Source organism: Carcharodon carcharias, chromosome 5 (genome assembly GCF_017639515.1).
Source record: "Carcharodon carcharias isolate sCarCar2 chromosome 5, sCarCar2.pri, whole genome shotgun sequence".
Taxonomy (NCBI): Eukaryota; Metazoa; Chordata; class Chondrichthyes; order Lamniformes; family Lamnidae; genus Carcharodon; species Carcharodon carcharias.
In genome coordinates this window covers 168,474,413-168,489,854 of record NC_054471.1, presented here as the reverse complement: position 1 = coordinate 168,489,854, position 15,442 = coordinate 168,474,413, and the positions used below count along the sequence as shown (strand labels likewise).

Genomic DNA, 15,442 nt, shown 5'->3' with positions numbered 1-15,442 from the left:
CAGGTGTAGCAAGTAATTAAGAAGGCAAATGGAATTTTGGCCTGCATTGCTAGGGGGTTGGAGTTTAAAAATAAGGAAGTCTTGTTACAATCATACAGGGTGTTGGTGAGGCCACACCTGGAGTATTATGTACAGTTTTGGTCTCTGTATTTAAGAAAGGGTATACTGGCATTGGAGAGAGTTTAAAAGAGATTCACTAGGCTGACTTATCAAGAATGGCTAAACAGGCCTTTATTCGTTAGTTTAGAAGAATGAGGGGTGGTCTTATTGAAACGTACAGGATTCTGAGGGGGCTTGACAGGGTAGATGTTGAGATGATGTTTCCACTGGGGGGGTGGGGGGGGGGGGGGGGGGGGGTGACTAGAGGACAGAGTTACTGAATAAGGGGGCACATTTAAAACTGAGATGCAAAGGAATTTCTTCTCTCAAAGGGCAGCAAATGTCTGGAATTCTCTACCCAAGAGAGTTATGGACAATAAATCAGAGTATTTAAAGAGGAGGTGGATAGATGTTTGAAATATCGGGGAGTTGAGGGCTATGAGGAGCTGGCATGAAAGAAGAGTTGAGGCCTGGGGCAGATCAGCCATGATCTTATTGAATGGCAGGGCAAGCATGAGAGGCTGAATGGCCTATTCCTGCTTCTATTTCTTATGTTATGTTCTTACCCAATCTGTCCTCATAGCTACAATTTTCTAGCCCTAGCAACATTCTTGTACTCTACCCAGGGCAATTATGTCTTTTCTATAATGTTGAAAGCAGAACTGAATGCAAAGTCCCAGCTGTGGCCTAACCAGCGATTTATACAGTTCCAGCATTACATCCCTGTTTTTGTATTCGATACCTTGTTCAATGAAGGAAAACATTCTATATGTCTTCTTTACCACCTTATCTACCTGTCCTGCCACCTTCAGCGACCTGTGGACACGCACTCCAAGGTGTGGGAGGCTGTTCAGGATAGGGGATGAGGAGAGGGAATAGAGGATGGGACAATCCAAAATCAAAAACATGGGAAGGAAAATGAAGATCAATGATTCATGAAGTTAAAAGGAGACTCAAACAGAAACACCACCAAATAAACTGAAAAAAATTGGCAATGGTGGGAATAAATTAAGACTAAATAAGTTAGGTAGAAATTTGGCAACGTGAATCAACAATGTGAGGTTAATAAACTGATGGGCACTAACACTTCCCCCCCACCCCCACCCCATTCCAGTATTAAAAATACCCATACAAAAATCCAATGGATCATTCTGCTTAATTAATCTTTGCAGCACAATCAGCTCAATGAAATCATCTCAGTGGCAAAGGAGAGAGGTAAGGCAAAGGAAGAGTGCCAGAGCACACAATGGGATGAGAAAAAGGGAAGAGCATGAAGAGCATGACAGAGGAAAGTGAAGAGAAACAGGAAGAGGAGAAACTGAGGAAAAAAGTAAAGAATGTTAACGTACTACACAAAACAATTTTGAGTAGCCACACTCATATTTGAAAAGCCAAGATTCTTAACACCCCAATATACTGGCTCTTCTATCACCATCATGAGGGCAGGAGTGGAATATAAGCCTCTGCAATTGTCCAATAGATTTGAGGTTCTCTGAGCATGCTTGGATGAGAGAGGGGGCTGCAGAGTAGATGAGCAAACTGACCATGGCACCGTGGTACAGGAAGCCATCCCAGTAGGGGGAGCAAAATGGAATGTAGTGGTAGGAGGGGACAGTATAGGAAGGGGGATTGACACTGTTCTCTGTAACAAAGAGAGGGAGTCCAGATGGCTTTGTTGCATATCCAGTGCCAGGGTTCAGAACATTTGCTCAGGGCTGGAGAGGAACTTGCAGTGGAAGGAGGATGATCCAGTGGTCGTGGTCTATGTAGGTACCAAAGACATAGGCAGGATGAGGAAGGAGGCTCTGCATTGTCAGTATAACGGGCTAGGCACCAAATTAAGAAGCAGAACCTCAAAATGTAAATTGGCATAAGACAAATAAGATTAGAGGAATGAATGTGTGGCTCAAACACTGGTGTGGGAGAAGTGGGTTCTAGTTTGTGGGGCACTGACACCAGTATTGGGGAAAATGGGATCTGTACCGTTGGGATGGTCTACACCTGAACCGTGCTGGAGCTGGTGCCCTCGTTAGCTACCTAATTAGGGAAGTAGAGGGGGCTTTAAACTGAATAGTGGGGGCAAAGGATCAAATTTGGGAAGATGCGATAAACCAAAGAATAGACACAAGGCAATTGAGACAGGTATTAATGTGGGAAATAATAGGCTGAGACAGGAAGGGACAGAAAATACAAATCTAAGAGTAAATTAGGAGAAAAGGCGAGATGCTACAAAAATAATAAAAGGAAAAAAACTAAAGCTCTATAACTAAACGCGCACACCATTCGAAACAAAACAGATGAACTGATAGCACAAATAGAAAGTAATACGATCTGATAGCCATTACAGAGACATGGCCACAAGGTGACAGATTGGGACCTGAATATTGAAAGGTATGTGACATTTAGAAAGGACAGGAAGTTAGGATAAGGAGGGGTGGCTCTGTTAATTAATGATGGTATCAGCACATTAGAGGGGGATGACTTAAGTTCAGAAAACCAGGGTGTAGAAGTGTTTTGGGTTGAGATAAGGAACAATAAAGGCAAGAAGTTAATTGTGGGAGTGGTGTAAAGGCCCCCTAATTGTAACTACACAGTAAGACAGAGTATAAAAAAAAAGAGATAATGGGAGCTTGCCAGAAAGGTACAGCAAAAACCATAGGGGGATTTTAATCTATGTATAGCCTGGAAAAACAAGATGGGAAAAGTTAGCCTAGATGAGAAGTTCACAGAATGTTTTTGGGATAGTTTATTTTAGAACAGCACGTTCTGGAGCCAACCAGAGACTATACAGAGATAAAAACAAAAAAACTGCGGATGCTGGAAATCCAAAACAAAAACAGAATTACCTGGAAAAACTCAGCAGGTCTGGCAGCATCGGCAGAGAAAAAAAGAGTTGACGTTTCGAGTCCTCATGACCCTTTGACAGAGGGGTCGAAGGGTCATGAGGACTCGAAACGTCAACTCTTTTCTTCTCCGCCGATGCTGCCAGACCTGCTGAGTTTTTCCAGGTAATTCTGTTTTTGTTTCAGAGACTATACAGGCCTGGTATTGAGCAATAAAATAGGATTAGTTGATAACCTCTTAATGAAGGCACCCACAGGTAGCAGCAATCATAATATGATTGAATTGGACATCCATTTTGAGGGAAAAATGTGCATATAAATACACAAAGGCAGGTGGCAGGTCAGGTGATTAGAAAGAATATAAAGAACAGCAAAGAAAGACAAAGACTAATAAGGAGCGAAAAATTAGTACGACAGAAAGCTAGCTAGTAATACAAAGACCAATAGTAAGAGTTTCTATAGATAATTAAATAAGAAAAGGGTTAACAAAGTGAGCTTTGGTCCTATGGAGACTGTGTCTGGGCAGTTGATAATGAAAAGTAGGGAGGATGAATTTAACAGGTATTTTGCTTTGGTCTTCACTATAGAGAACACAAGTAACATCCCGGAAATAGCTGTAAATCAGGAAACGGAAGGGAGGGAGGAACTAGGGAAAATTATAATCACCAGGGAAGTGGTATTGAGCAAATTGTTGAGCTGCGAGCTGACAAATCTCCAGGTTCAGATGAACTTCACCCTAAGGTCTTGAAAGAAGTGGCTAGTGAGATAGTTGATGCACTGGTTTTAACTTTCCAAACTTCCCTAGATTCGGGGAAGGTTCTATTAAAATGGAAAATAGCAAATATAACTCCTTTATTCAAAAAGGGAGACAGACAGAAAGCAGGAAGCTATGGGCCAGTTAGTCCAACGCCTGTCACAGGGAAAATGTTAGGAGCTAATGTTAAAGATGTTACAGCAGGGCACTTAGGAAAATTCAAGGCAATCATGTAGAGTCAATAATGTGGAAAATTGACCAGGTATGCCCTGTACACAAAAAGCAGGACAAATCCAACCCGGCCAATTATCGCCCCATCCGTCTCCCCTCGATCATCAGTAAAGTGAAGGAAGGGGTCATCAACAGTGCTATCAATCAGCGTTTGCTTAGCAATAGTTTGCTCACTAACGCACAGTTGGGTTCCACTAAGGCCACTCAGCTCCTGACCTCATGATAGCCTTGGTTCAAACATGGACAAAAGAGCTAAACCCCCAAGGTGAGGTGAGAGTGACTGCTCTTGACATCAAGGCAGCATTTGGCAGAGTATGGCATCAAGAAGCCATAGCAAAATTGGAGTCAATGGGAATCAGGGAAAACTCTCCAATGGTTGGAGTCATACCTAGCACAAAGAAAGACGGTTGTGGTTGTTGGAGGTCAGTCATTTCAGCTCCAGGAAATCACTGCAGGAGTTTCTCAGAGTAGTGTCCTCAGCCTAACCATCTTCAGCTGCTTCATCAACGACCTTCCTTCCATTATAAAGGTTAGGATGTTCGCTGAAGATTGCACAACGTTCAGCACCACTGAAGCAGTCCATGCCCAAATGCAGCAAGACGTGGACAATATCCAGGCTTGGGCTGACAAGTGGCAAGTAACAATCGTGCCACACGAGTGTTAGGCAATGGCCATCTCCAAAGAGAGAATATCCAACCATCGCCCCTTGATGTTCAATAGCATTGCCATCATCAAATCCCCCACTATCAACATCCTAGGGGTTACCATTGACCAGAAACTAAACTGGACTAGCCATATAAATACTGTGGCTACAAGTACAGGTCAGAGGCTAGGAATCCTGCAATGAGTAACTCACCTCCTGACTCCCAAAAACCTATCCATCATCTACAAGGCACAAGTCAGGAGTGTGATGGAATATCCCCACTTGCCTGGATGAGTGCAGCTCCCACAATGCTCAAGAAGCTTGACACCATCCAGGACAAAGCAGCCCGCTTGATTGGCACCACATCCACAAACATTCACTCCCCCCACCACCGACACACAGTAGCAGCAGTTGGTGCCATCTACAAGAAGCACTGTAGGAATTCACCAAGGCTCCTTCTAGAGCACCTTCCAAATCCACTATCATTACTGTCTAGAAGGACAAGGGCAAAAGAAAGATGGGGACACCACCACCTGGTAGTTCCCCTCCAAATCACTCACCATCCTGAATTGGAAATATATCCTTCACTATCACTGGGACAAAATCCTGGAACTCCTTTCCTAACAGCACTGTGGATGTACCTACACCACATGGACTGCAGCAGTTCGGCAGCAGCTCACCACCACCTTCTCAAGGGCAATTAGGGATGGGCAACAAATGCTGGCCCAGCCAGCAAAGCCCACATCCCAAGAATGAATTAAAAATAGAGAAATCACGTTTAACCAATTAATTGAAGTTCTTTGAAGGAGTCACATGTGTTGTGGATAAAGGGGAACCAGTGGATGTATTGAACTTAGATCTCCAGAAAGCATTTGGTAAAGTGCCACATCAAAGGTCATTGCAGAAAACAAAAGCTCATGGTGTAGGGGGCAACATATTGGCATGGATAGAAGGTTGGCTAGCTAACAGGAAGCAGAGAGTTGACACAAATGGGTCTTTTCTGGTTGACAGGATGTGACAAGTGATGTGTCACAGGGATCAGTGTTGGGGCCTCAACTTTTTATAATTTATATAAATGACTTGGATGTAGGGGCCAAAGGAATGGTTGCTAAATTTGCTGATGACAATATACATTCCTACCTATCTTTGTCAAGAGGACATAAGAGGCTACTAAGTGACACAGATAGGTTAAGTGAGTGGGCAAAGATATGACAAATGAAGTATACTGTGGGCAAATGTGAAATCATTCATTTTGGCAGGAAGAATAAAAAAGATCTTAAAGAAAGACGTAAACCGTAGTTCAGAAAAAGTTTGCTAGACTAATACCAGGAATGGGCGGGTTGTCTTACAAGGACAGGCTGGACAGGTTAGGCTTGTATCCACTGGAATTTAGAAGAATAAGAGGTGACTTAATTGAAACTTTTAAGATCATGAAGGATCTTGACAAGGTGGATTTGGAGAGGATGTTTCCTCTTGTGGGAGAACCTAGAACTAGGGGTCACTGTTTAAAAAAAGGGGTCATTCATTTAAGACAGAGATGAGAATTTTTTCTTCTCAGTGGGTTGAGGGTCTTTGGAATTCTCTTCTTCAAAAGGCAGTGGAAGCAGAGTCTTTGAATATTTTTTAAGGCAGACCTAGATAGATTCTTGATTAACGAGGGGGTGAAAGGTTTTTGGGGCAGGCAGGAATGTAGGGTTGAGGTTACATTCAGATCAGCCATGATCTTATTGAATGGCGGAGCAGGCCCGAGGGGCTGAGTGGCCTACTCCTGCTCCTAATTCGTAAGTTCCTATGTATCAGGAACTTAGACATCTTTGAAAGTCCATGTCTGTTCACCTATTCTATGTCACTGTTCAAGGGAAACCCCATCTCTTCCTCCTGGATTCAATGCAAGATGCAAAGATCAAGTGACCCAGGCCAGACAGCATACGGTCTAACATCAAAGAAACACTCTATTTACTGGAAAACAGTGGAAGCTAGACCCTGATATTTCTACCAGGTACAAAGAGGGATGCTGTAACCCTACCATGAAATTTTGTACAAATCTAAATATTATATACACAATGTCCATAGTAGAGGAGACTTCATCCACAATCAGTCGACAAACTCGCTGCTGGCTGAAATCATATCTAGCACAAAGAAAGTTGGCTGTGGTTGTTGGAGGTTAATCATCTGAGTCCCAGGACATCACTACAGGAGTTCCTCAAGGTACTGTCCTAGGCTCAACCATCTTCAGCTGCTTCATCAATGACCTTATTTCCATAAGGTCATAAATGGGGATATTCACTGACGATTGTATTATGTTCAGCACCATTCACGACTCCCTAGATACTGAAGCAGTCTGTGCCTATACGCAGCAAGATCTGGACAACATTCAGGCTTGGGCTGATAAACAGCAAGTAATATTTATGAAACACAAGTGCCTGGTAAAGACCATCTCCAACAAGATAGAATCCAACCATCTCCCTGTGACAGTCAATGGAATAATCATCACTGAATCCCCCACTATCGACAGCCTGGAGGTTATCTTTGACCAAAAACTGAACCAGCCATATAAATACTGTGGCTACATGAGCAGGTCAGAGACTGTGAATTCTGCAGAGAGTAACACACCTCCTGACTCCCCAAAGCTGTCCACCATTTACAAGGCACAAGTGAGGAGTGTGATGGAATACTCCCAATTTGCCTGGATGAGTGCAGCTCCACCAATACTCAACAAGCTCAACACCATCCAGGACAAAGCAGCTGCTTGATTGGCACCCCATCCACAAACATACACTCTCTCCGTCACTGATGCACAGTTGCAGCTACAGGATGCATTGCAGAAACTCCCCACAGCTTCTTCGACAACACGCTCCAAACCAAGGACCTCTCCTCCCTAGAAAGACAAGGCAGCAGATGCATGGGAACACCACCACATGCAAGCTCCCCTCCAAGTCACACACAATCCTGCCTTGGAAGTATATTGCCGTCCCTTCGCTGTCGCTGGGTCAAAATCCAGGAACTCCCTTCCTACCAGCACTGGGGGTGTACCTACCTGACATGGACCGCAGGAGTTCAACCACCACCTTCCCGAGGGCAATTAGGAATGAATGCTGGGCTAGCCAGCAACACCCACATCCCATGAAAGATTCAAACAAGATGATATCACTTAAAATTTTGCCCTTTATATGAAAACACAAGAGCTAATCATCCCTTAAGGTAGGGATGTCCAATATTTTCTAACTGTGGTCCAGATATACTTGGCAAAGCCAGCAAGTATTTTGCAAATGATTACATAAAATTGCAAGGACCCTAAGTGTACGTGCACCAACTGCTAGGGTGCTGCCAACTGTGTCCTTGCACATCAAATGTAACAGAGGCACAAAAGCAGTACGTGAACTCGAGGGGGCAAAACGGGCCTTAGTTTGACACCTCATCTGAAAGCCGGCATCTCTGACAATACAGCACCAAAAGGAAAGAAAGACTTGCATCCATAAAGCACCTTTCGAGGCACACTTTACAGCCAATGCAGCAATGTCCCACTAACAGCAATGCGATAATGACCATATAATGTGTTTTAGTGTTGTTGGCTGAGGGATAATATTTGACCAGGATACAACAGAGAACACTGCTCTTCTTTGAATATTGCCATGGGATCTTTTACGTGAACCTGAGGGGCAAAACGGGCCTCAGTTTGACGCCTCATCTGAAAGGCGGCATCCCTGAAAATACAGCACTCCCTTACTATTATATCGAGTGTCAGCTTGGATTATATTACAATTAGGTTTACAAGAATGTTGCCAAGGTTTGAAAGTGTAGCTATGAGGAGAGATTGGATAGGTTGGGGTTATTTTCCTTAGAACAAAGAAGGCTGAGAGGTGACTTGATTGAGGTGTACAAAATTATGAGGGGAATAGATAGAGTAGACAAGGTAAAACTGTTTCCCTTAGTGGAGCATTCTAGAACCAGGGGACATAGATTCAAGATAAGTGGCAGAAGGTGTAGGGGGGGACATGAGGAAGAACTTTTTTTATGCAAAGGGTAGTGGGTGTCTTGAATTCGCTGCCCAAGTTGGTGGTAGAGGCAGAAACTCTAAACTCTTTTAAAAAGTACCTGGATCTGCACTTTAATGCTGTAAACTACAGGTAAAAGGGCCGGATACAGGAAGGTGGGATTAGAAAGGGGACCTGGGTGTCCTCGGGCTGGCATGGACAAGATGGGCCAAATGGTCTCCTTCTGTACTGTAGCTTTTTTATGGTTCTATGGTATGTTCAGTTTCTGAAGTGGGCTTGAACTCAACTCATTAACACAGTGTTTACCAACCAAGCTCAAGACTGGCAACCAAAATCAAGACAGCAATTCCATTCCAGGCAATTCAAGGCCAAAGAAAAGAAAGTTTCCTTTGCTAAGTCTGTAGTCAGATGTAAAAAAAAACCCAAGCATCAGCAATCAAAAATGAAACAGTACAATTAACTCAATTCTTACATAAATAAGCTCAAAATTTCAAGATAGACATGGATAAGAACACTTCATGCCATGTTCACCCATCCATCCAGAATGCACAATCTTTTCTTCTTCCACCCCCTTTTCATAATAGTAATAAACTAATTTTAAATGATTCACAAGTTGTCAATATCAGCCTGCCTAGAGGTCTAACCCACTAGGTGATAAAACTGAAAACCTTCTTTCCTGTTGCAAATTTACCTTCTACCTTCTTAGTTTAAATCTTTGTCCCTCAATGTTGTGCGGTAAATTTACCTTTTCTATACTATTTATTTCCCTCTTATAATGAAGTCACCTCTTAACTGCCTCCTTTAATAAATTCACAAGTCTCTCCATATTTCGCAGTTGTGACCCGAGGAATCAGTCTCCTATCTCTTCTTTAAAGCCTCCATGGCTTAAATGCATGCCTTATATCTCGATAACCAGAGTTGGGCAATGCTTAGTGTGTGGATTCATTAGACCAATGTACAACTTACATACAACTTCCTGACTTGCACTCTATGGTGTTGGCCAAATAGTTCAATGATTTATTTATGTTGTTGATTATAGTAATTGGAAACAGTCGAGCACAAATTCTAAAAAAAAAACTTTTACACGCCTTATCTTCTCCCTTAGTCATTTTGACATCATTCATGGAGTACTTCCAATGATTTTTTTTTATAGTGGAAAGCATACCATTATAATCCATTTCATTTCCTTCTCTTGCCCTTCCACCAGCAGGGATGGTTTGATACTCAAACTGAGTCCTTGGGCAAGGAAAGGATAAAGAGGAGAAGAAAGAGAAGGAAAACTTTTAAAAGAGAAGTCCGGTCCAGTATACGTGCATCTGATCGTGATTATCAACACATTTTCATAGAAAGTTTAATATTTGCTTACCATCATGAATTTCAAAGGCCAGACTGGTTATCTTCTGTGTAATTATCATCATTGGACTACAGAACAGGAAATGGCAGAGAGGAAGAAAAAGTTGTCATTTTTTAAAAAACGGCTCAGAAGATAATCTGCAGGCAGGTTAAAATAGCATCTATTGAGGGACTGGGTGATGCAATCTGCAAAACAATGTCCCTTTTTCTCTGACCAAATGCAAATTCAGCAGTCTTCTTTGTCTGTTGTCAAATATAATCGGCACTTGCCACACGTGGCTAATTGGAAATTTAGAATAGGTGACTTGCATTTCTGATTAGTAAATAAAAAACAAGCAAAAGACAACAGAGTCTTGAAATCACATGCTCATTTACACAGTACATGCAAATGTAATTTAATCTTCCTGTAGATTTGTTGGTAAAATGGCAAGACAAAGCCGAGGGAAATCAATTTTTGTTCATATTGAATACAATATATCCCTGGTTACTGAGTGGTGATAGAGATATGTTTACTTAATTTTAAAAAATATATTTACCTATATCGCAAATGGGATCAAAGTGTTTCCTACCAAAATTAGTGCATGTATCTAATTTGGCATTATCGTAGCCAAGGTATTTCAGACTTGACCAAATCTATCCTGTAACCTGATGAATTTAAAGTACCAGCATGCCTTGAGAAGCCGAAGGCGGTGCTGCAAACTTTCATCAAATGGGATTGCTATAGTTTCAAGCTATTCTTGCTAAGAGATTTGAGTTGTGTGAGCAACCATCATTGTGACAAGCTACAAGTTGGTTCAAAAATCGACAATGGAATTAGACTTGAAAACCTCACCATGATGGTTGGGATATATGCACCCCAGATGAGGGAGTTGACTTAGAAAAATTGTGTAAGACAAAATGACTTTAAGTCTTTGCAAAACTAGGGGCTCCTGCAACACCTTGCAGAGATGCCGTCAAGGCCCACTGGCTATAGGTGAGGTATACCGGCAACAGACAATTGTTAACTAGATCTTGGACATGTACACATTGGGAGGCTGGCCAACTTCTGAGGTTTAAAAGCAGCAGTCCAAAGGCACACGCGGCTGCTACAGTGAATTGGACAACTTGATGGGTTGCACAGAAAGAACCCACTAATCATCGCCAAACTGATCACTCGCTGGTGTTAAGTGTTTGTATGCTTATGTTTGTTTGTAATCATTATTGATTTTAAGGAAGGAAACAGTTACCCTGAAATCTAGTTCTCTGTTCCACCAAGTACTGTTAAACTGAAGTAAAAGTATTTAGGAGTCTTACAGTGACTAGTGAACAATTTCTATTGAACAATCCTGATTTTTGGAAACATTAAAAGGAATTTGGGCAGCCCGAATTCAGCACCTTGTGGTATTAGTTATCAGCACTAAACTTTATAAATATAAAACTGTTGGTTGAAAATTTCACGTCCAATATCAATAGCTCTAGAATTCAGAAGTTCGAAAGCAGATTTTTATGTCAAAAGTTTACCATAATAGGCAGGCTTCCAAAAGATCACAATTCTAGTAGTGACTGCCTTTCCCTAAAACTTTATATGAAACCACATTAAATTAAATAAGAGCAATACACTTACCCAGTAAAGTCAGCTGAATACTGCCCATAATCAAAGAGGTATACTCTGCTAACTTGGCACAAAGTGAGGTATCCAAAAGCAATGACAAAACAAAACCTAAAAAAAAAGTAGTACTTATCACTGAATGCACAATATTAATTATTGAAAGTTATCTGCCTGCAACATGACTAGCTTTATAAGTTTCAGCTTTGTTTCCTAACGTACCCATTTCTCCAAGAGAAAGACAATCTCCAAATATTGTTCCAGGAACATCAGTTAACGTGATTCTCATATCACACTCTTAACGTGATTTCTAATTAGTTTTTCATACCAACTCTTGAGCCAATTCATTCTCCATGGAATCCAGACCAGAAGTGTGACATAGAAGAGGCTAGGTACTAAGAATGTCTTAACCCTTGTCTTAAAGACTCAAATTAAAATCTCAAATGGTAGCCATTGCCATGATTTAGTATTTCACTAGTTTCAGTCAGATTAAATGGGGATCTACAAGAAGAAAAACATCTTTGGGGTAAACTATAACAATTTCTCCAGTTAAGCAAATTTGATCTAATTGAATACTGAAGACTCAGTGAAGAAGCGGGTTTGCACAGTGTTAATATTTTCTCCCCCTTCATTGTAAAGACATTAGTGGAAGCACAAATTAGTTAACATCTCATGTGCAGGTAAATAAGATTTTTGTACTATGGCAAAAGCAGATAATAATTCGTCAATATGAATCTACATAAAGGAACTCAGGGATTCTCTCCAGCTATCCTGGCTAATTAGCCTGGAATGTGGCCAGACAACAGAGCCTTATTGTGTCAAGTTTGATGTAGCCTCTGTTCACTTTGCAGAAACTTGCTCTGCTGGTTTTAAAAGTTTTCAATGTTTGCAGTCTTTTTTGTAAAAAGGCACTGAAAGCTCACTGCTGTGAAAAACCAACAAACATTAACTCCAAAATTCTTTCCATGAAGCAAAAAAATTAAAAATACTAAAACTTGACAGGTTAAACACAGCTTGCCAAGACCATCTTCACAACAATATCCGGACAGCTGAAAAGTATCCGTTTGGATTCAGAGGCTCTCCAATGTCCCCGCTGGAAAAGATAGTTTGTAACCTGAACTATGCAAACTAGAAAGTCCTACATTTGGTTCCCATTGTGCATAATCAGAGGTGCTACAGTTGGCTCCACTGCCCCCCAAGGCCAACTGTAGTACGCAGACTGTTAACTAGCAAGTCTGTTCTTGAATGAAATCCAGTGACTGCTGTTGAAAAGTATTATTCTGTCTGCGTAAGCGTCCAGTGCAGTCAATTAATATTTGTGTGCATTATTGTAACTATGTATGATAATGGCCATTTGGACACAGTATTAGAGCAGCATCAGCACTCATGGAATTATATCGCAGCATGAATCGGTACTTCCAAGAGAGTTGGTGAGCTAGGGTTTCTAACTCTCTCGGATTGCCAGGAGCTTCCTGTAATGGGGCACAGAATTCCCAGGCATTACTGAATGCAATTATTTGAAGAGGACAAATATAAAAAGATCAGGGGGTGCAGCAGGTAATAAAATGGTGTTACAGGAGAGAATACTAGCAAAATGGACTATGCATGTGCTGTAAATTCTATTATTCTACAAAACTGCCTTTGAGTGAGAGTGCAGGAATTATTTTAAGAAATTTTGGTGTTGATTTTAGGATGATGGGTCTTGCAAGAACTGCCTCAAACACTGAGACCAATCCTTGATTTAGGCTAGTTTACTCCAGCTGGTTTTGCTGTGTGAAATCCAAGTACAGATCCACTTTGAGGCTTTCAGCTCAGAACCGTCAGCCTTCACAAAGAACCAGTGTGTTCTGGGCTTTCAATGACCGGTGGATAGCACAGGAAAAAGTGTATCTAATAGATACGTACAATATTCACACAAGGACAGTTTTAAATCATAAAGAAATGCTGTTTTAGCATTCTTCACAAAAATATATAGCCAGATTGGAGAGAGGTGGTGGCGTAGTGGTTTTGTCACTGGAATGGCAATCCAAAGACTTAGGGTAATGTTCTGGGGATTTAGGTTCGAATCCCACCAAGGCAGATGGTGGAATTTGAATTCAATAAATATCAATGAAACCATTGTCATAAAAAGCCATCTGGTTCACAAACATACTTTAGAGAAGGAAATCTGCTGTCCTCACCTGGTCTGGCCCACATGTGACTCCAGACCCACAGCAATGCCCTCTGAAGGGCAATTAGGGATGGGCAATAAATGCTGACCCAGCCAGCGACACCCACATCCCATGAACAAATAAAAAAAAATCTCAGTTGCTCATCAAGAACTTATTAATGCTACATGTCACTGAAGTAGCAAAGACAAGTCATTCTAGTAGGTTAGAAGACCATTATTTAATATCCATTATCAAAGGAGAAGCCATTTCTGCACCTTGAAAATTAAGTTAATGGCTTTCTAGTAAATGAAAATACTAGAAAATAAACAGCATTACATCAGCCATTACTGCAGTTCATGAAAAGTCACTGAACTGAAACAATAAATCTGTTTCTCTCTCCATAGACATTGTTTGGTCCAGTTTTTTCCAGTATGTTTGTTTTTATTTCATTAGTATTATATCGCTTTTCAATGAGACTTTGTGCCACAGCTAAAAATAATTATGCCATTATTAGGAGAGGCAGTCGTAATGCCGGCCAAATCAATTTATTTTGAACTAATGGAAATAGCAGTACATATTCATAACTTTTCTTGTCCATTTATGGAAAAGCTGCCCAATTAAAAATTACATCTTCATCTAAGATCCACTTATCCTAAATCTCTACAAATATAGAAATAACTGGAAAGGAAACGAAGAAGAGGGGGAAAAAACAATCAGAAAAGGGCCAACATGACAGACAAGGAGCAGAATAAGAAACACTGCAACTTTTCTTCCCTCACCCCTATAGCTTCCTGTAACAAACCAAGTTCTATTATCCACATATCAAAACTAATAGATTAAAATATATGTCGGGTACCAAGATATGGAGCTACAATTCAAGGACTTGAATATTAACTAGAGATGTATGCCACTTCTGGCATATTTGAGACTAGCAACCAATAAAACATCATGAGCAATGCAAGGAATTTACCAAACAGAACTGAAGGAAAGAAGCCAGTCCTGGATAAATCATTTTACTTCCTCTGGCATACACCAAAAGCTTCAACACAGAACTTTGGCATGTCTCCAAAGGCTGTCAGTATTAGTTATCCTGAACACTCAAACAAGATATTAAGAAGTCAGTCCAAAAAAAACATTGGAAACCAGTTCATGGGCTAAACAGGCAAAGCAGCCAGAAATCTTTGAAGGTTTTCCTGCAGAACTTGAGGGTGAAATAAATGTTTCAAAAGAAAGTTAATTGCCTATTTCTTCAGAAACAAATGGATATTGTCCCTATAAATACATGGTATAAACAGGGTATAAACCATCCCACTCACATGCAGAGGGCATACAGAAACATTTAAGAAAGCTGAAAATTGTTTATGAATGCTAAGACACTTAAACAGCCAAATGCTCAGTAATATCGAAAATCACTTGGCACTGCAAAACCCAAAATGCAGGTCATATGAAGTGTATTTTACAACAAGGCCAATATCACTGCAATGGTCCATGCACTTTTGGGAAAAAAACTAGGAGCCTTAACTTCTGAGCTCCCCAGCATTGGTTTGGGGGGGGGGGGGGGGGGGGGTACCCCAAAGGTGTGCCGGGAAGCCCCCTTTAGAACTTCACAGGTAAGCATTTACATGGCAAATGCCAAGAGGTGCAAACTTCCTCTGGACAATTTGCCTGCGCTGTCAACCATCCGAAAATGAGATTTAAAATGCAAACTTTGGATGGTTCCAACAGGGTTACACCAATACTCAGAAAAAGTTAGCAGAATTAAAACCTCTTCTAACTTCAGTGTAACTAC

At 41.1% G+C, this 15,442-nt stretch overlaps 1 protein-coding gene across 6 annotated transcripts in view; it reads right to left on the bottom strand.

Moving 5' to 3' along the window:
- Nucleotides 1-15,442, bottom strand: part of mboat2b (membrane bound O-acyltransferase domain containing 2b) — a 169,437-nt gene that overhangs the window by 75,724 nt on the left and 78,271 nt on the right. For all 6 annotated transcript variants that reach the window (XM_041187537.1, XM_041187538.1, XM_041187539.1 and 3 more), the window contains 2 exons: nucleotides 11,522-11,617; nucleotides 9,932-9,987 (listed from right to left, as the gene is read on the bottom strand). In XM_041187537.1, coding sequence (XP_041043471.1) covers nucleotides 9,932-9,987; nucleotides 11,522-11,617 — 152 coding nt within the window. The remainder of the gene's footprint in view (nucleotides 1-9,931; nucleotides 9,988-11,521; nucleotides 11,618-15,442) is intronic.